Raw genomic sequence first — 20,723 nt, 5'->3', positions numbered from 1 at the left:
GTGAGCTAAGATGGTGCCGCTGTACTCTAGCCTGGGCGATAGAATGAGACTCCGTCTCAAAAGAGAAAAAAAAAATTAAAATGCTGATTTTTAAAACCGTAATTTTAAATTGTGACTTAAAAAACTGCATGCCTGTTGAAAGATCTGATCTAAAAGGAGGTCGATTTTCATAAACCGAAGTATTTTGGTCTTTGGTTTTAAAAACTCACTGGCTTTCCCAAAGTTACAAGAATTCAGTAATCATAATATGGTTAGATAAAAGGTTCATTTCATAACAAACTTCTCTGTAACACTGTCTTTCTTATTCATTGGTGGTAATTGGACTTTTATTTCTAAACTCTAGAATATTTGTAACATTTTTTTGAATAGGTAATATAGACACATAATAAAAATTTAAAAGCTGCAAAAGGAAAAATTAGTCTCTCCTCCCACTGGCCCTAAACCACCAGTTCTCTTCAGCAGAGATCACCACAGGTCTTAGCGTCTTATGGTTCCTCCTAGAGTTGATTCTACGTTTATAAATATGGGAAAAATAGAATTTTTCCCACATAAATGAAATTTCAGCACCTTCTTATTTCTTTTACTTTCCAATCTGTCTTGGAGATCTTTCCAGAACAGTTTATGTAGAACTGGCTCATCCTTTTAAACAGTGGCATAACATGCTACTGCGGGTCAAGCATCCCTAACCCAAGAATCTGCCATCCAAAATGCTTGAAAATCTGGAACTTTTTGAGCGCCAATGTGATGCTTGCTCAAAGGTCAAGCTTAAAGGAAATGCTTATTGGAGCACTCCAGATTTCAGATTTTCAGATTAGGGATGCTTAACAGGTAAGCACAATGCAAATATTCCAAAATCAGAAAAAATCAGAACTACTTCTGGTCCCAAGCATTTCTTTCTTTCTTTCCTTCCTTCTTTCCTTCTTTCCTTCCTTCTTTTCTTTTCTTATCTTTTCTTTTTTCTTTTCTTTTCTTTTCTCTTCTTCTCTTTTATTTTCTTCTCTTTTCTCTTTTCTCTCTTTTCTTTTCTTTCCTCTTCTCTTTTCTCTTCTCTCCTCTTCCCTCCCCTCCCCTCCCCTCCCCTCCCCTCTCCTCTCCTCTCTTTTCTTGACGGAGTCTCGCTCTGTCACCCAGGCTGGAGTGCAGTACCGCCATCTCGGCTCACTGCAACCTCCGCCTCCTGGGTTCAAGCTGTGCTCCTGCCTCAGCCTCCTGAGTAGCTGGGATTACAGGTGCACGCCACCACACCCGGCTAATTTTTTTGTATTTTTAGTAGAGACAGGGTTTCACCATGTTGGCCAGGCTGGTTTCTAACTCCTAACCTCAGGTGATCCACCTGCTTCAGCCTCCCAAAGTGCTGGGATTACAGGTGTGAGCCACTGTGTTGGGCCTGTTCCCAGGCATTTCAAAGGGATACTCAACCTGTGTATGTGACACCAGAATTTAACCAGTTATTGGGAGTATTTATCTTAGATGCCCATGCCTCTAAGTAATGTGATATTTAATATCACTTGATGGTGTGTGTTTATAAACCTGGGATGCATGAGACTTTATTTCTTCCTGGGCCTTTTGTGAGACCAATCACCAGGTATAGTAAAAATAGTTGATCAAAGCAGTATGAGCTGAATTAAAATATGTTTTGTTCTGGTCATGTGTATTTCAGTTCTGATTTTGAATGAGCAAATGTTTTCATTCCTTTAAAAAAGGTTTAATGTTTTCCTGGCCAGTCTAAGTAAACTACTAAGGTGTATTTTTAATATCATTTTGAAAATATGTATTAAGGTTTCTGATGTTTTACATAATAAAATTTGGGTTACTATTTCACTTGAGAAAATGACACTGTGGACCTTTGATGTATATTTTTGTTTCTCCAATAGGCTCTTTCAAGTGAGTCATTTGAGAGACTTCCAGTTTTTAATAAGTCTGCATGGCGCCATTACAAGACCACGCCTGAAGCCGACGATTGGAGCAATCCCAGCAGTGAACCCAGGGATGCTTCAAAATACAAAGCGAAACAGTAATATACCGCTTTGATTTCCATTACAAAGTATCTGATTTGTCTGAGTAAAGGTGTCCCACTCACTGTTCCAGGAATTCTTGCACTGTAGAGGTATTCACAACAACAAGCAGGGATTTGGCCTGCCATGAATTTTATTTAAAAAGCAATTAAATTTGCAGTTTGTCATCATAAACGTTATAGATTGAAAATGAAAAATAAGTTAAAATGATCAGTCAAGATAAAAGGTGATCAGTTCATGCAATGGAATAATATTCGGCCTTAAAAAGGAAGGACATTCTGATAGGTGCTACAACGTGGGTGAATCTTGAAGTCATTATGCTAAGTGAAGTAAGCCAGACATAAAAGGACAAATACTCTGATTCCACTTATGTGGGGTACCTAGAGTAGTCAGATGCAGAGACACAAAGTTGAAGGGAGGCTGCCAGGTGCTAGCGAGGAAGAGGGAATGGGGAGCCATTGTTTCATGGGTACAGAGTTTCAGGTGGAAAGATGAAAAGCTTCCGGAGATGGATGCTGGTGATGCTTGCACGACAGCGTGAATGTACTCAATGCCACTGAACTGTACGTGTAGCAATGGTTAAGATGGTAAGTTCTGGGCTGGGTGCGGTGGCTCACGCCTGTAATCCCAACACTTTGGGAGGCTGAGGCTGGATGATCTCTTGAAGCCAGGAGTTCGAGACCAGCCTAGGCAACATAGTGAGACCCCGTCTCAGCAAAAAATTTAAAAAGGTAAAATTAGCCAGGTGTGGTGGTGTGTGTCTGTAGTCCTAGCTACTCAGGAGGCTGAGGCGGGAGGATCACTTGAGCCCAGGACTTCCAGGCTGTAGTGAGCTATGATTTGCACCACTGCACACCTGCCTCGGGGACAGAACAAGACCGTGTCTCAAACAAGAAAAGGATGGTAAGTTCTATGTTATGTGTAGCTTATCACAATAAAAAATTTAAACATTATAAAGGAAAAGTTATCAATCACAGAAGAAGTTTCACTGTTTTATGGTAATAAGGAAAATAATCTGTAGTTTTCTTCTGACTACCTACCCTTAAGCTTCAACTCTACTAGCAACAGTAGGGTTCTGCTTCATTTAACTTAAAATAATCCTGTATTAACAAAAAAGCAGTATATGTGCATTATAAAAAAATAAGAAAACGTTGTCTGGGCGCAGTGGCTCATGCCAGTAATCCCAGCACTTTGAGAGGCTGAGGTGGATGGATCACTTGAAGTCAGGAGTTCAAGACCAGCCTGGCCAATATGGGGAAACTCGGTCTCTACTAAAAATACAAAAATTAGCTGGGTGTGGTGGCATGTGCCTGTAATTCCAACGACTTGGGAGGCTGAAGCAGGAGAATTGCTTGAACCCAGGAGATGGAGGTTGCAGTGAGCCAAGATAGTACTACTGCACTCCAGCCTGGGTAATAGAGCTAGACTCCATCTCAAAAAAAAAGAAAGAAAAGAAAAAATAGAAGATATAAGTAAGCCAAAAAAGAGAGACCTCTGTGTTCCCAAAACCCAGAGATTGCCACTGCTATAGCTTCTGTATGTTCTTCCAGACATTTTGCCATTTGTGTATATATGTATTGGTTTGCAAATGAGATTACACTATTCATACTGTTTTACAACCTGCTTTTGTTTCATTTAACCATCCCATCTTTCCATGCCAATAATCATTCACCTGATTTGTCTAAACCGAGATCTATTCCAGGACCAGATAACACATCTGGGTAGTCTCAAGTTGTTGTTATTGTCTTTTAATTAAAAAAAGTTTTGTGGGTACATAGTAGGTGTATATATTTCTGGGGTACGTGAGATGTTGTGATACAGGCATGCAACGTGAAATAAGCACGTCATGGAGAATGGGGCGTCCATCCCCTCAAGCATTTATCCTTTGAGTTACAAACAATCCAATTACATTCTCTAAGTTATTTCAAAATATACAATTAAGTTATTGTTGACTGTAGTCACCCTATTATGCTATCAAATAGTAGGTCTTTTTCATTCTTTCTATTTTTTTGTACCCATTGACCATCCCCACTTCTCCTCAACCCTCCCACTACCCTTCCCAACCTCTGGTAACCATTCTTCTACTCACTGTGTCCATGACTTCAATTACTTTGAATTTTAGATTCCACAAATAAGTGAGAACATGTGAAGTTTATGTTTTTGCGCCTGGCTCATTTTACTTAGCATAATGACTTCTAGTTCTATCCATGTTGTTGCGAATGACTGGATTTCATTCTTTTTTATGGCTAAATAGTACTCCATTGTATGTGTGTCTGTGTATATATGTGTATACACACACATATATATATACACACATACACATCACATTTTCTTTATCCATTCATCTGTTGATGGATACTTAGGTTGCATTTCGTTATTGAGAGACCATGCCAGTTGTCCTGAAAAAGTATCCTACCTTGATTTGTTTAATTTCTTCTTTGAAATGTCATTTAGCTTATTCCCCATTCCCTGTATTTTCTATAAATTGGGAGTTCATTACAAGCTAATGGCGGCTGGGTGTGGTGGCTCATGCCTGTAATCCTAGCACTTTGGGGGACCGAGGTGGGCAGATCACTTGAGGTCAGGAGTTCGAGACCAGCCTGGACAACATGGCAAAACCCTGTCTCTACTAAAAATACAAAATTAGCCAGGCGTGGTGGTGCACGCCTGTAATCCCAGCTACTCAGGTGGCTGAGGAATGAGAATCACTTGAAGCCAGGAGGCAGAGGTTGCAGTGAGCTGAGAATGTGCCACTGCACCCCAGCCTGGGTGACAGAGTGAGACTCTGTCAAAAAAAAAAAAAAAGAAAGAAGAAAGAAAGAAAAAGAAAGAGAAAGAAAAGAGAAAGAAAGAAAGAAGAAAGAAAGAAAGAAAGAAAGAAAGAAAGAAAGAAAGAAAGAAAGAAAGAAAGAAAGAGAAAGAAGGAAGGAAGGAAGGAAGGAAGGAAGGAAGGAAGGAAGGAAGGGAGAGAAGGAAAGAAAGAAAGAGCTAAGGAAGGAAGGAAGGAAGGAAGGAAGGAAGGAAGGAAGGAAGGAAGGGAAGGAAAGAAAGAAAGAGCTAATGGGGCCGGGCGCGGTGGCTCAAGCCTGTAATCCCAGCACTTTGGGAGGCCGAGACGGGCGGATCACGAGGTCAGGAGATCGAGACCATCCTGGCTGATACGGTGAAACCTCGTCTCTACTGAAAAATACAAAAAACTAGCCGGGCGAGGTGGCGGGCGCCTGTAGTCCCAGCTACTCGGGAGGCTGAGGCAGGAGAATGGCATGAACCCGGGAGGCGGAGCTTGCAGTGAGCTGAGATCCGGCCACTGCGCTCCAGCCTGGGTGGCAGAGCAAAACTCCGTCTCGGAAAAAAAAAAAAAAAAAAAAAAGAAAGAGCTAATGGAACATTTTTTGCTAGAATATCCATAAGCACTGTTGCAGAATTACACTATGAGACCCATGACATCTCATGACCCACCATTAGTGATGTTATGATTGAGCATAGTTTAGGTGATGGCTGTCTGATCCCTCTGAGTTATAGTTATTTTTCCCCTTTTCACTAGAAAATAATCTGTGTGGTGTTATTTTGGCACTATGCAAATGTATACTTACCCATCAGCTGTAACCTAATGGCTTTTACCCCAATTGATCATTTCGGCCTGTGTTAAAATTAATACAGTAATTTTATTTGGGTTTATAAAAGGATGTTTAAAAAAATGATTCCTTTGTCAGTTATTCTCCTATAAAGTAAAGCTCTTCCTCATCAAATAAGGCCATTTAGGTATTTTGAAGTACAGTTCCTCTGATAAGTGTTTAACTCCTTCCTTTTACATTTAAAGGGACAATTAAATTCCCTTCAAGTTACCAATTTTCCAGGTAAGAGAAATATGTTAAAAGCTACCTTAAATGGTAACAAATGAGTTTATGGCTTTGTCTTTTTTAGTATTATTATAGATTTTGTTACTTTGATATGTTTTAATTGGCACTTATTTTATTGAAGCATAACATGTAGTAATAGTAAAGTGCACACATCTTAAGTTTACAACTTTTTTTTTTTACATCTATATTTCCTCTACCCCCAAAGACTCCTTTCTAGTCTAACACTTCTCCCTCCCTCCTCCACCATATAATTACTTTTCTAACTCTGTCACCATAGGTTCTCTTCTTGAACTTAAAAGGAACACATAGTCTATACCCTTTTGTGTCTGGCTTTATGTGAGATTCATCCATGTTATTGTATGTAACAGTCATTTTCCTTTTTGATGCTTGAATTGACATACCTTTGGCCAATGAGAGCTATTTCCAGCTGGATCCTTTGTGTTCTATTGCCTTGAAAGCGTTTCTTGCCCGAGATGATATCTTAGGTTCATCTTATACCTTCTGTGCCCGTGTCCTGGAATCAACTATTCTCCCCCAAGGAGTCTTGTTTCTTTTTTTTTTTTTTTTTTTTTTTTGAGACAGAGTCACACTCTGTCACCCAGGTTGGAGTGCAGTGGCTCAATCTCAGCTCACTGCAGCCTCCGCCTCCTGGGTTCAAGCGATTCTTGTGTCTCAGCCTCCCAAGTAGCAGGGACTACAGGCATGAGCCACCACGTCTGGCCACTTTTTTGTTGTTGTTGTATTTTTAGTAGAGATGGGGTTTCACCATGTTGGCCAGACTGGTCTCGAACTCCTGACCTCAGGTGATCTGCCTGCCTCAGCCTCCCAAAGTGTTGAGATTACAGGCATAAGCCACGGCGACCAGCCCTATTTCTTTTTAATCAGTATTAGAGATGCTAATCTGAGAATTGAGAATGCTTGTTATACCTTTTCTAGGCCCTTTTCCTGGACAGAGCTATAAAATATAGCTATATTTAAAATATATTTTAAATCATAAGTTCATATTGATATTTTATTCTATTTTAACACTGTAATGTTTCTCCCCAATATATTTTAATTGTATATATTTCTTATTACTCTGAAAACCTTGATTTTTTTAACAACTTTAGCATAATGCAACAGAAAGATATTTGTATACAAATACAGTTTATATAGCTTTGCAATATTGTACCATTTAGTAGCATTGGTCTTCTCTGACAAGTGTTATAAATGATATCCATATGGATGTTTATTTTTTTCTATGGAAGTGTCATGGTGGACTGCTATACAATATTGCTGGACTGGCCACTCATCTCAAATGATGAAGCTTAGAGAAGTTTGGTTTGTGGACACAAACATACATACTCTCACTATTCCCAGCCAAGTTTAAGCTAAATCAGCTTGAAATACCTGGATCATACCAATTTCTGTTGATTCCATTTTCAATCTGTATGTAAGTCAAATAGAATGTTGAGCATCACTGTGACCGGTTGATTCAAACGGTTCAAACTATTGCTCTGATATGTGGAGTAATTTGAGTAGTGCAGAAGCCATCTTTAGAAAAATGTTTGGTTGTAAAAAGGTGGCTTTAATTGAATATTATTTTAAAGGCAATTTTAAAACTAAGTAGTTCAGGTTGTATGCTAATTAAGTATTAGTCTTAACTTCTCATATGTTATTAGATGAACAAATTTAAGCAGAAAGCAATTCTTAAAATTTTAAAATGCTTAGCCTGACAATTAAAATTGTTAAACTGTACAAATAATCAGTAGAGATTTGGGGAAAGAATTTAGTAAGTATGGTAAATTCACTAGGTATTTATACATGGGAGATTCTAAGAAAATTTGTTTTCAAAACAGTTTCTAAGTAAGAGTTTTATTGAGATTAATTCACACAACATAAATTTCACCCTTTACAAATATATAATTCCGGCCAGGCACAGTGGCTCACGCCTGTAATCCCAGCACTTTGGGAGGCCATGGCGGGGGGATCACTTGAGGTCAGAAGTTCAAGACCAGCCTGGACAACATGGCAAAACCCCGTCTCTATTAAAAATACAAAAATTAGCCGGGCGGTGGTGGTGGGCGCCTGTAATCCCAGCTGCTTGGGAGGCTGAGGCACGAGAATTGCTTGAACCCAGGAGGCAGAGGTGGCCATAAGCCAAGATCTTGTCACTGCACTCCAGCCTGGGCGACAGAGCGAGACTCCGTCTCAATAATAAATAAATAAATAAAAGTGTACAATTCCATATTTTTTAGTATATTCACAGAGTTGTGCAGCCCTTCCCACTATCTAACTTTAGCATATTTTCATCACCCCAAAAAGAAACCTCATACTTTTTAGCAGTCACTCTATATCTAACCAGAGTTTTCACTGACAGTAAAGAACCGTTTTAAAGTATATGTAAGTAATTAAATGGTCATTCTGTTTCTGTAGTAATTGTAGAAAATAATTCTGAGATACGGCAAGGGTTTTTGAATTATCACTATAATGAAATGCTCTAAGTCCTGGTCAAAACAGAGGAGGTTGTACTCACAAACTCACTATGGATATTCTCATTGTTTTCTTTGTAGGGACAAGATCAAGACTAATAGAACTTTCTAGAGGACTGAATGCTCTGGTCCTCTCTGTGAAGAAAGATTGCCTTCTGCAAGTCAACCAGAGAGAACTGCTTTCTCCCACCTGCTCTGAGCGTGGCATCATAGTTATTCCTAGTGCTTGAATGTGTATTTTCTCTGTGCCACCTGGACTTTCCCAAGGAGCTTTTCCTGTAGCTACTCCAGATCTTCCACTAAAATAGTAACTTTTTTATGACATCTTGTTGTGGTGTGATTGATGCCTGTCACCAAAGAGCACCGAGCCTCCTTACAGCTCTCGTGCCCTCGTACACTCCATCTTGTTTTCATAGCATCTGATGTCTTCAGTCCTTCCAGGATTCTGTGCGCCTTTCCCATTCCAGATACAGCAGATCGTACTGTTGCTCCTTGTGACCAAATATCATATTTGTCCCAAACCTACAGCTAGGGCCCTGGGACCCTGGAAGCGGAAGACATCAGCTGGCCACGCCCTGATGATTTAGTCCCAGAGCCCTCCGTCTCTCCCATACCTCCCTCCGCCACTCTATGATTTAGGCTTTTGCCTTCTTCCATCTGATCGGATTCTCATTGTGAGGTTGTGGCGACTTTCATGTTAGATCTTCTTCACTGATGCCTTCGTTTTATTTTAAAATTCATTTGTATATTTCTGTTGATTAAAGCATTCCAAATGTTATCTTCGAATTTTTCACCCAACTGCTTGGTTTCAAAGATCTTAAGTGAAAAACTGCCTCCTGGTCAATACCACATTTGCACAGAGTGTGAAGTGGAGTTTTTATGCTTCTGTCAAACTTCTATCCATCTAATACAGTACCTGTGTCATATTTTATTCCTTTGTAGTCTTCTAAGGAATTGGAAGTTTCTGTGTGATGCACTTTACTAGCTGTAAAATAGACTATCGGACGGAAAAGGCCTCTCTAGTTTATTTTTGAAAAATGCTCCAGGTCTTGATAATTTTCATTTTCATTCATCTTAGTTTTAGAATTGTCAGCTCAGTCTGATTTTCACAATCCTTTTTGCTAAAAGTTGGAAGTGGGAATTAGCAGACGATTTGGGATAAGGAAAGAGGAATGATGTTATATTTACCCTTAGGAATAGAAGTGATCGAAGAATCCGGATTGATACCAGCATCCTATATACAGCTCCACAGGATGTGCTTCTCTTCATGATAATTTTCCATATATATCATCTATTTTGACTTCCGCCCTGTTTTAATGTCCGTATAAATGTTTCAGTCCAATTTGTAAGTGTTGAGTCCACTGATGTAGAAGTTCTGACTTGTAAACCATTCATCCTGCTTTAGTCATATGATAGCACCAATGCAGTTAGCCCCACTGCCGCCACCGTGGGGGATTTCTCCCCGAGACGAGGTGTGCTTTGCCCAGCTGCATGTGGCTGGATTGCGTTCCTATTTCTCTTCATTCCACTGGATCTGCTTTTCTTTTATTTTGTTATATTACCTGAGCTCAGGGTAGTTCCATTCATCTTTAGAAAGAGCTCATCTCTTCCATCCTTAGAAGGATCTCATCAGAGAACTCATATATAATCAATCAGGTAAAAGAAATACTGATGTACTTCCGAGAGACTGGTGAGAGGTGGGCCGTAGGAAGCCCATAGGTCTGAGGACCGAGTCAGTGTCTTGGGAATGGGACTGTTCCATATGATTATTTTTGTGTGGCGTAAAAGATGTAAAAAAAAAAAAAAAAAAAAAAAAAATGGTCGTTTACATGCAAAGACCCTAGCTTCCTTTTTTTTTTGAGACAGTTTCACTCTGTCCCCTAGGCTGGAGTGCAGTGGCACCATCTCGGCATACTACAACCTCTGCCTCCCAGGTTCAAGCAATTCTTGTGCCTCAGCCTCCCAAATAGCTGGGATTACAGGCATGCACCACTACGCCCAGCTAGTTTTTGTATTTTTTTTGTAGAGACGGGGTTTCACCATGTTGACCAGGCTGGTCTCGAACTCCTGACCTCAAGTGACCCGCCCCCCTCAGCCTCCCATAGTGCTGGGATTACAGGTGCGAGCCACCGCGCCCAGCTGACCCTAGCTTCCTTATAAACATGAGGTAATATCTTCCTTGGCCTCAATTTCCAGTGATACTCCTTTATGCTTCCAAGTGTGATACACTGTAGGAGAGAGGAAGCAGCAGTTTAGGGTGTGCTGCCTACTGCCTGGCTCTGACAGCGTTTCTCTTGTTTGAGGAAGGCCCATCGATTACCACATCCTCACAAGCAGTACCATGTAAGGGGCCGCATATGGAAAATATGGTGTAGAAAAATCTCATCACGTTCTTTACAAGTGTTTTTCAAAAGTAAAGATTGATTTCAGTGTCTTCATGACTTAATCGGTAGTTCTTTACTAGCACACTTTTTGGCTTCCTCACATCCATCTGACCCCAGTACAACCTTGCTTCTCCTGTCTTTGTTTTCTTCATTAAGAATTTATCTTTAATCCTAAAGCAACTGCAAGAAGAGTTTCAGGAACATCTGTGTTCTAGCTTACTAGCCTCTTTACCCAAGTATTCATTTATCCTTTTTGTCAACTGTACATGATTCTCTTAATTTAGGCAGAGAATCTGGCTGTTTACTGGGTTTGCCTATAAGCATATGGTCAGATTTCCCCACATAGGTTGTAACACAAATACACATGGACGCTTTTTCAGCTAAATTCTTTCCCATTCCTGTGTATTGCTCTCTCATTTATTTGATTTTAAGTGGGGACTGTGTCTCTTTAAAATAGTGCCTGACACATAGTAGGTGCTTAATAAACAATATTAATAAATAATATTAAAATAGTGAATAATATTCATAAATAGTAGGTGAATCAAAGATAGAAAACTGTCAGACATCTTCCTTGGGTGGTAGGGCAACATCTTTCTAAGTTCTTAAACCATCCTTGTCTCTAAATTAAAAATACGGAAGTTGGCCGGGCGCGGTCGCTCACGCCTGTAATCCCAGTACTTTGGGAGGCTGAGGTGGGCGGATCACGAGGTCAGGAGATCCAGACCATCCTGGCTAACACGGTGAAACCCCGTCTCTACTAAAAAATACAAAAAACTAGCCGGGCGAGGTGGCAGGCGCCTGTAGTCCCAGCTACACGGGAGGCTGAGGCAGGAGAACGGCGTGAACCCTGGAGGCGGAGCTTGCAGTGAGCCGAGATCTGGCCACTGCACTCCAGCCTGGGTGACAGAGCAAGACTCCGTCTCAAAAAAAAAAAAAAAAAAAAAAAAAAGTATGGAAGTTCAGGTCAGGAGCTGTGAAAGTGCTGAATTTCCTTTTTATAGTGCTAAGAGATGACTTTAAAATGTGGAGAAATGAAAGGAAGTGGAGGGATAGATCCACAGTAGCCATCTCGTCCTTTTTAAGTCTCTCAGTATCTGATTTTGGCTCCTGAGTACAGAATTCTTTCCATCCAAACAGTGTGACATAGTTTTACAGCCTTGCGAATAGATTCCAAAGACCTTTTGCATACAGCATGCCAGTTGATCCTTACGATGCCATGGGGTGAAGTATATCTCGGTTTTTCGTATGAATCCCAAAGCAGTTAAGTTTGCCAAGGTGGCATGGTAAGTCAATGGAAGGGCCAAAGCGAGCAGTTGGGTGCTCGAAACAATACACCAGGTGATTTGTATTACCTCTTTTGAGGAATTTCTTCAGTATACTATTCCTCAAAGGGTAAGCTCTAAACCCCAAATTATCTGTAGAGCAAGTTAATTCCGTTCAGGAGAGGGTTTCTTTTGTGTGTTTCCATTTTGGCATAGTTAGAGGAGATAATCAGATGGATTTGGCAGCTTTTACCAAAAAAGGCAACTTAAAGTGGATTGCTGTAGGTAATTACTAGAGTTATTTAGACTTAATTCAGTGTCTGAATGAATTCAGTGCTCACTGCCAGCCCTTTCATACAAAGACTCCACATTTGAGAGCTGATGTTTTTATTTTTTGCAGACTGGATTACAGCTTTGGTTGGGTTTTCTTGCATATTTACAAATGTATTCCTGTTGCTGTTACTTACGAACAATAACTTGGCCAGCTATCAGATTCTGGATCACATCCTTTTCCTTGAATTCTCTGGAGACATGGTGTTATTGCTACTTTATTGTTGTCCATATCTGGTGGTGCTGAGAGGTCTGAGTCCTGATGGATTTTTCTTCCCCTTTTGTAGATGACCTGATTGTTTGCCCTGGAAACTTGAATTCTTTGTTTATCCTTGAAATTTAGTAACTTCATTGGAGTATATCTCAGGATTGACTGTTGTCTGTTGCCTTTTTCTGGAATGCAGTGAGCATTAGATATGGTCATTTCAGGCCTCACTGCTTTTTGTATCAGTTTAGTCTGTTCTCTTCTTGAAAACTTCATTTTTATATTGGCTCTCTGTTATCTGTCCTTCACAGTTATCTTTCCTTAGATGCCACTCATCTCATCTTTCTTCACGCTGTATGATTTTTTTCAAGTCTTATCCTCCATTTCACTGACTGACTCAGTTTTCTGTACTGTTGATTCTAGGGCTTGTTCCTTGTAATGTGGCTTCCGCTTCTGTTACAGTTTTATTTAATTTTATTTATTTTATTTTATTTTATTTGCGACAGCGTCTCACTCTGTGCCCAGGCTAGAGTGCAGTGGTGCGATCTCTGCTCACTGCAACCTCCACCTCCCGAGTTCAAGCGTTTCTCCTGCCTCAGCCTCCTAAGTAACTGGGACTACAGGCTTATGCCACCATGCCTGGTTAATTTTTGTATTTTAGTAGAGACAGGGTTTCACCATGTTGCCCAGGCTGATCTCAAACTCCGGACCTCAAGTGATCCGCTGGTCTCAGCCTCCCAAAGTTCTTGGATTATAGGTGTGAGCCACCTTGCCCAGCCTAGTTTCATTTTCTATCTCCTTCTTTCCTTAGCTCATTATGTTGTCCTCTTTGATTTCTTATTTCTTCCAGGACTGAACAATTCTGTCTACAGTTTTCATGGTTTATGAGCTCATTCTTTTTCTAGAGTGTATTTATCTATCCTTTGCATCTTTCATTCCTTTTCTTGTATTGTTTTGCTTTTATCTTGATACACAAGTATCATGATGACCCCTTCTGCTTCTTATTTGTCTTTGCATGGTACCAGTTTTACCTGTCCAAGAAGAATGTGGGTAAATCCTCCTTGACTTCTCCTTTGAGCGAGACATGTTTGAAGGATAACCTTAGCACCTGAACCCTAAGGCTAGCTCTTGATGGCTTGTAGTGGTGGAGGGTGTTTTTGGTTTTCATTCTGTTTGGATTTGGGGGAATAAGGAGTGACACGAAGCCTCCTTGGAACGTGTTGTCTGTGAGTGCCTTCCATAGACACTGTTGAATCCTCTGCCCTGGGGGTGGCCAAGTCCCATTGGGAGACAGATCCTCTTTGCATTTCCCCATTCCCACTAGTGGTCATCCTAGCAGGAACTTGGTGGGTTTGTACTTCTGCTCTCCTGGATTGCATGTAGCACATATTTGTGAGATCAGTTCCAGAGTTGGTTTCTCTCCTCTGGTCCTGCTTCTCACCGCTCTTCCTCTTTTGGATACCAGAGGGGATGAACACACATGGTTCATCTGAGATCTCAACCTCCCCTCCTCATTTTTCTGGAAACATGCACGCACAGAGTGTTCTCAGCTGCTCCCGACTGTTGCCAGTCCTGTTTTGCCAAGTTAACAAATGATCAGTAGAGTCTTGGGAATCCTCTCATTAACTGCCCAGCAATTGTGGCCACTGGGGACTGGGAGAAATGCCTGGCAAGTGCAAGAACCCTTCTTCAGTTCATCCCCAACTTGGTTGTATCTGTCAGACATTGCCCTGGAGTCCGTGGTATGGAGTTGTGACTTTCACTAGTTTCATTATAGATAGCTTGTTGTTCAACTTTTGGATGTGTGGGTCAGAGGGCAAGAGCACTTATATAAACATGCATTTATTCTGCCATCTTTTCAGCAGTCCAGATGCTTAAACATTGACTTTGAAGCTAATGTCCTTCATAATCTACATTTGAGCAAACAGAAGGAAGCAATATTGCCAGCAAGAAAGGACGATTAACAACTTAATACGAGATTTTCGTTTACTGTTCTGTGTGGAAAGATAACTTTTAAGTCAGGTTCCTGTCTCATTGATTAGAGATATCAGTACGTTCTGGTTTGAAAATAGAGGACATTTGACATTTTAATGAACTTAAGTTATCAGCCATTGACAATTATTAGTTAGCTGATTAAATATGTTAAAATACTCCAAACTAGCACATCACCAGAGTTACCAAGAGACGCCTAACCTCTTCTTTATGAACAGGTTGTTGGTGGAGCTGTGCCACTGAGGAGGGTTAACACCTCTGAGACCTTAACTGTGCCACAGGTTTTCTTACCTGTCTTTTCAATCAACCCATTTTAAAATTTGGTTCATCAAGAAAGAGAAAGGTGTTAAGTCTTCATCTGGATTCCTTTTGGTTTTTCATGAATATATATTCCCATGGCTTGGAGACCTGGAGCCCACCACCAAAGCACACCGAGTTAATGTTTTGAAAGTGCGTTTGTAGGTAGATCCTGGGGCTGGGGTTTTATTTGGCGTGTTTGTAGAATTGAAGCCTCCTTGCGTCGGTGGTCAGCACATTGCAGCAGACATCCAGCAGCAAACTTGCATCACCTTCAGAGCTCTGGCATAATGGTCAAGGAGCACTAGTGACGACCTTGCTGTATGCACCAAGCTCCACCCTGGGCAGCACCTTTCCCTAGTGCCTGTCCTGGTGTGAAATGGAGACTCGAAGACCAGTACCTGCATGTAAAAGAGGCTAACGAAGGGAGGGTGGCAGAGAGAGGAGTCGTGAAGGAAAGCTACCTTTAGTCCTCCATTGCAATACTGTCCGGTGTCTCCAGTGTGCCAGAAACTGTGCTGAATGCTGGGCACGTGGCAGGGGGCAAAGCAGACAGAAATCCCTGCCTCATGAACCCACTTTCTATTAGGGGAGACAGACTAGAAACACAATAAGGACGTTGAATAGTACAATTGAGAGATGAGTGCTATGGAGAACAATCCAGCCTTCAGAAAGGGAGATGCAGGAGGTAGCACCGGATCTTCTCAATGTTGTTTTCATCATGGACAGGTGCGTTCCTTCGAAGATGAAGTGTTAGTGATTCCTGAGGTTTTCTCACCTTCATATCGATTGATCTGAATTTGGAGGGTCTGTTTTCTGTGCCTGGCTCTGCACTCAGCTCTGCAGGGGACCCTGTCAAAGTCCCCACACTGTAGCTTTGGGTAGACAGAGCAGATGGGAGCCCATTTCAGTTCATTGTCTTGCTGACCAACGGGGAACTGTGGTCAGGTGAGAGGAGGCAGCTTTTACAATCAGACTTCATTGAATAGTGTGGGCTGCTGTTTCCTTGTAACAAAACCCCGTAATGACGGCAGTTTCCAGATGTGTCTTTTTAGGACTTCAGAACTCGTTATTTGAATAGAAGTTGAAAGCATCTGGATGATGATGCTGTAGCTAAAACAGCTGCTTGTCAGAAGAGACCCTATTTAACACTTGTAAACTTGTTTTAGAGGTGGAGGAAAGGATGATTCGGGAAAGCCTCCCTCTCAAATCCACAGGTATCAGCTGTGTTCATCCCCCAAAAGGAAAATAAAATGACAACAATATTTTGGTCACAGAATTCCCGAGAAACCTCTGTTTCTACCTTTCTGTTTCTAAGATAGGAACATGAATTCCCCATGATCTGGATGATAGGGTTAGGGCGGCCAGGACACTGTTACTCCGTATGTGACACAGGTGGCCCCTCGTGACAGTTCCTCCATGCCTTAGAACGTGTTGTCTGTCTGGTCGTCCCTGGGGGTAGAGCTGAGTGGCCCAGCAGTGGCAGATTTAACGACTGGAGAAGAAGATGGGATGTGTTTTTATCCCTATAGGTAGAGCCAATTTGTCACCCTTTAAACAAACTTATTTGCGTATAAACTAAAGCACCTTAGGGCATCGTTACTCAAAGCGTCTAAGCAAATGTCTGATACAGTTACGAGCCTGCATTAAAAGAAAAGCAGCCCCTTACCTTGTCTTAATATCCTTACGGTGTTTTAATAAGTTCATAATGCATCCTGTATGTGCATTTTTTGGCATAAAACACCAAAAGGTGGAGAATTGACTTCACTTCTCTCCATCCTTTCCCCTTAAGTGTTGGCGGCGCTGCAGGGGCAGCGTGCCTCCTATTGGAAGTGGTGACTTCCTCTTTGATAGAGGTTTGCCTGTCTCTTGAAAATGAGAAGAAGCAGAGATCTCTGGAGTCCCATGGTCCAGTTTGGACTATTGGGAATATTTTTTGTGGGATGTTAAAAACAATATTAGAGACATGAGATAGTAAATTTGTGGTAATACCGGATCCAGGAAGCTTACAGTGAAGAGTATGAACTTAAACTGAAAAGTATTTCTCTGTTCTATAAATCTCTCAGTGACATTTGGATTAATCAAGCATAATTAAATGTAGTTAGATTTTTGTCAGATTGTAGTTCAAAATAATATTCATCTATGGAGAGGGTAATATATTCTGTAGAAATTTTATTAAGCACTTTAGTTAAGCAAACACTAAGGAGAACAAAATCAACCTCAGGAAGGTTAATTACTAAAAAAACCACAAAGTATAGTAGATTATGTAAATCATTTTAATTTTGAATACCATGGTTTGAGCTTTAATTTACATAGAGAGGTATTTTGGATTTGTTTTTCACATTATATTTTCTAGTACAGGATTGCAATTGCATTCTTGAAAAGTTCTACTCATTTTAGGATTCCATTAAGTTTGCTTAACTTTTTTCATGTTATAATTTCCAAAAACAAAGAATTACAATTGTTTTCTAGCTAATTATTTTCATATTTCACTAACTTTGTGTGTATTGTCAGACCATATTTTTATTTCTACACAAATAATGATTTTAAGAGAAGTATCAGGAGAGAGAATGTATGTGAAAGCATCCCACCCACGCCTGGCCTTGCAATAAGTGTTCATTTAAAAGAAAAACATTTACAAAGATAAAACATAAGAGTTTAGACTATAGCGATAAATATTTTTTATTTTAGTAATTTCTTTAAAGGGAAAAGTAAAGAGATCAAAATGATTTTATATGTATTTTTTTTGTACTCAGAGAATTACATTTTCACTATCCCCGCCTGTCTCAGGGAATAGCCTTTGATAAGAATCCCATGGAAATATCTGGAACTCTATTACAGTGTGTTCAGATTTGTTAGTTCATACGTAAATTTCAGAGCTAGAGCTTCAAAACTAGAGTATTGTAATCTCAGGAACATAAGATTATCCAAGAAGCCTGAACCTTGCTCTTTTCATGATACATGACATCCAAATTTCCTTTGTCTGGGAGATAAGCACAGATCCCTTTTATCACACTTCTCTGGGATTTTCACAGAAAAACCCTGCAATTTGATTTTGTTTGATAATTTTGCTTTTTGGCTTTTCAGTGAGGATTCTATTTCCCATTGGAATTGACTCCTTTGGGGATAATAAGCTTTCACTTAAAAGAACATTCCATTAGATAATTCTAACATCAGTGAACCTAAAAGTGGCTTCTTAATTTGAATTCTCTGGATAACTTTTGCAAATGGGTCAAAATAGCGCAAGTATCAACAATCACATATGTACTGAGTAATATTTGCCCTCCAGTTAGCAAACTCAAGAAATGTCTAACTCTGGCACATAGCACTGGTTTTAACTACTCTTTAGTTCATCTTTGCTTTCCAAATTGGTTGAAAATGGCAAGCTTAGAATGGAATGCATATTAATAACAGAACCACTTAATGTTTTAAAATATTCTTACCTTGAGATTCCTTTTGAGAGAAAGAAAAGAATCTTCACATCCAATTCTAGTTGTTTTGGCTTTTCACATATGCTAGACGTGAAAAAGGCAGTTACAAAAGTGAAATCCGATTGCAGTCAGTGGTGTCCGCCGTTGAGCCGTGCTAAATGTCGTGTCACAAAAGGAGTTTGTGAAAACAGGATGAGTAGAAAATGTTAGTGTTGTTTCTATCGTGGCACCGCTTTCTTATATTCCATTTGCTTTTTGTCCTCTGAACTTTTACAACCATGGGAAACCTCAGTCCATATTTTTAAAAGCACTATATACTTACAGGAAGAACCGACTTATGCCTTCATTGAACAAAAGTTGAAGTTAATATCCCAAATGTTTAATGAGCAAGTTTTAGAATATTTACAGCTAAAGTCTGTCACTTTAGGGATTTGACAAAACTTGAGACTGCCTGCTGCTGAAGAGGGACCAGGCAGAATCTTCTGAGCCTTGTAACCAGCATTAAAAAAATATAAGGGGCTTGATGAGATCCTAGATCTGCTCCTTTTCTCCTAGGTGCCTTGGGTAACTCCTGGGGAAAGCATCACTTTAAGTCCTTTGGTGTCTTGCTTTTCAAGCAAGCTGTGTGATTTTGACCAATGAGTTGAGCTGATGTGTGATTTTGACCAATGAATTGTGCATCTATTTAAAAAGTACCAAGTGTATCTTGACTCTTGAATGAACAGTCAAGGCAAAGTTTACTTAGGAAATATAAAGTATGGAGTGTTTTAAAAAATTCAAATTGGCTTTATTCACTGTTGGAGGAATTGAATTCTATTGCCTCCTTCATTTCCTTTATGTTCATTGTTACAATTGTGATGTTCTCTTCTCATTGTGACGCTCAGTTCTCATGTAGAACTGAGTGCTACACTCTGATTAGAAACTGGAGTTGTGCTTGAGTCAGTCCTGGAAAACAGGACCCATTTTTAAGAAGAGCAGAACATACCACTTTGGCATTCTGGCTGACCCTAATCTCTGCAGTTCCTTGGAGTTAAATCATTTGCGGTCATAATTGCTGCTTATGGTTTAGTATACACACCATCTGCTGCTCTAAGTTCACATCCTCTCAAAAGTACGCAAGTGCTTGAAATTTAAATATTTCCCAGATCTAGAACAACTTGTGACTACCTAAGAAATGCTTGAACCAAATAAGAAACAGCACTGTGGAATAAAATATGCCATTGTGAACATACCTGATGCTGCAATGAAATGTAAAGTTCCTTACTTTGCTGATTTTTCATCCTAACTCCTTGACTCATAAAAGCGGTGTCTAAACTGGGAACAGCTGCTAATAGGGTAAAAGTATTATATGTGAAATAAAAGTTCATTACGATATTTGTACTCATAAGTCAAAATCTGACCTGGCTCGCTTTGTGCCTCTGTCAGTCTACTTACAGTGATAAATGTACACACAAGTCCAGTGTTCCCAAGCAGCTTTGTTTATAGAAAGAAGCTTGGTCCCTGAGTTCTATGCTGTTCTGTGGCCTGATTGGTACATGCCATCATGAATGAAAGATGACTTTGGTTTGAGATAATTTGTCACTCCACATTCCACAGAGAAAAGTGTTTCGTTTTGATGGTTGGAAAAACATGACCAGAGAAGTGTGTGACTCAGATAATGTTCCCCGAAAGTTGCAGAGCAGTCTGTGGTGTCTGTCATAGCCAAACTAGTCCTGGAGCATATGGACAATTCTGTACCCCAATAATCAGAACAATAAAATGGTAGTTGTGATTCACTGTGTGTCACTGTGGTGTTTTGTGAACCCTGGTCTATTTTTCATCACTCCTACCTATAAAATTCTCTCTCTTGGTTTCTGAAATTCAGTACATTAATGGCACCATGCACCTTTGCAAATTGCTGGGAATAGACAAAGATGCTTACTTAAAGTCTTATGATTGAGCGAGGGAAAATAGGTTATTTGGAGTCTCTAGCAGGGAACATGGAACTCACCTTTTTGGGGGAGCATCCTATGGGTGAAATATAGTAGCTGTTAATAGTAAACTGTTAGAATTGGTACTTTTCAAAATATGGTCCATGGATAGAAGAAAGAGGGCCATACACTGTACTGTCTAAGTCAGGACACTTTTGAGAATGAAAAAGAGCACTATTAACAATTATTTCTGTAAACTGTGTAAGCAGGTGTATCCTGGCACTGTCCTGGGCAAACTGAGATGGCCTGGCCATGGCCCACCCACACCAGAACGACCTGAAATGCTGGCTTACGCAGATTCCTGGGCCCTACCTCAGCTCTTCTACTGATTGATTCTCTAGGGGGTAGGGGGTAGGCCCAGGAATCTGTATTGACAAATGCTCCGGGGGAATTGTTTTAAAACCTAACTTTGCAAACTGCTGCCACACTGCATCTTCAGAAGACAACTTGAGTTTTTCAATGAAAGTGCTATTGGTTCCATAGTCTTTTATAATGAATTGGGCAGC

General features: G+C 40.3%; 1 protein-coding gene across 1 annotated transcript in view; it reads left to right on the top strand.

The window, feature by feature from the left end:
• Positions 1 to 20,022, top strand: part of PDK3 (pyruvate dehydrogenase kinase 3) — an 85,891-nt gene extending 65,869 nt beyond the window's left edge. Inside the window, exons 11-12 of the mRNA XM_007991314.3 lie at positions 1,875 to 2,014; positions 8,428 to 20,022. Of these exons, the coding sequence (XP_007989505.1) occupies positions 1,875 to 2,014; positions 8,428 to 8,458 (171 nt within the window). The 3' untranslated portion in view covers positions 8,459 to 20,022. The remainder of the gene's footprint in view (positions 1 to 1,874; positions 2,015 to 8,427) is intronic.
• Positions 20,023 to 20,723: the final 701 nt, after the last annotated feature.

The sequence above is a fragment of the Chlorocebus sabaeus genome, chromosome X, assembly GCF_047675955.1.
Source record: "Chlorocebus sabaeus isolate Y175 chromosome X, mChlSab1.0.hap1, whole genome shotgun sequence".
Taxonomy (NCBI): Eukaryota; Metazoa; Chordata; class Mammalia; order Primates; family Cercopithecidae; genus Chlorocebus; species Chlorocebus sabaeus.
Note: the sequence above shows the minus strand (reverse complement) of the source record. Positions and strands in the feature narration are given on the sequence as shown.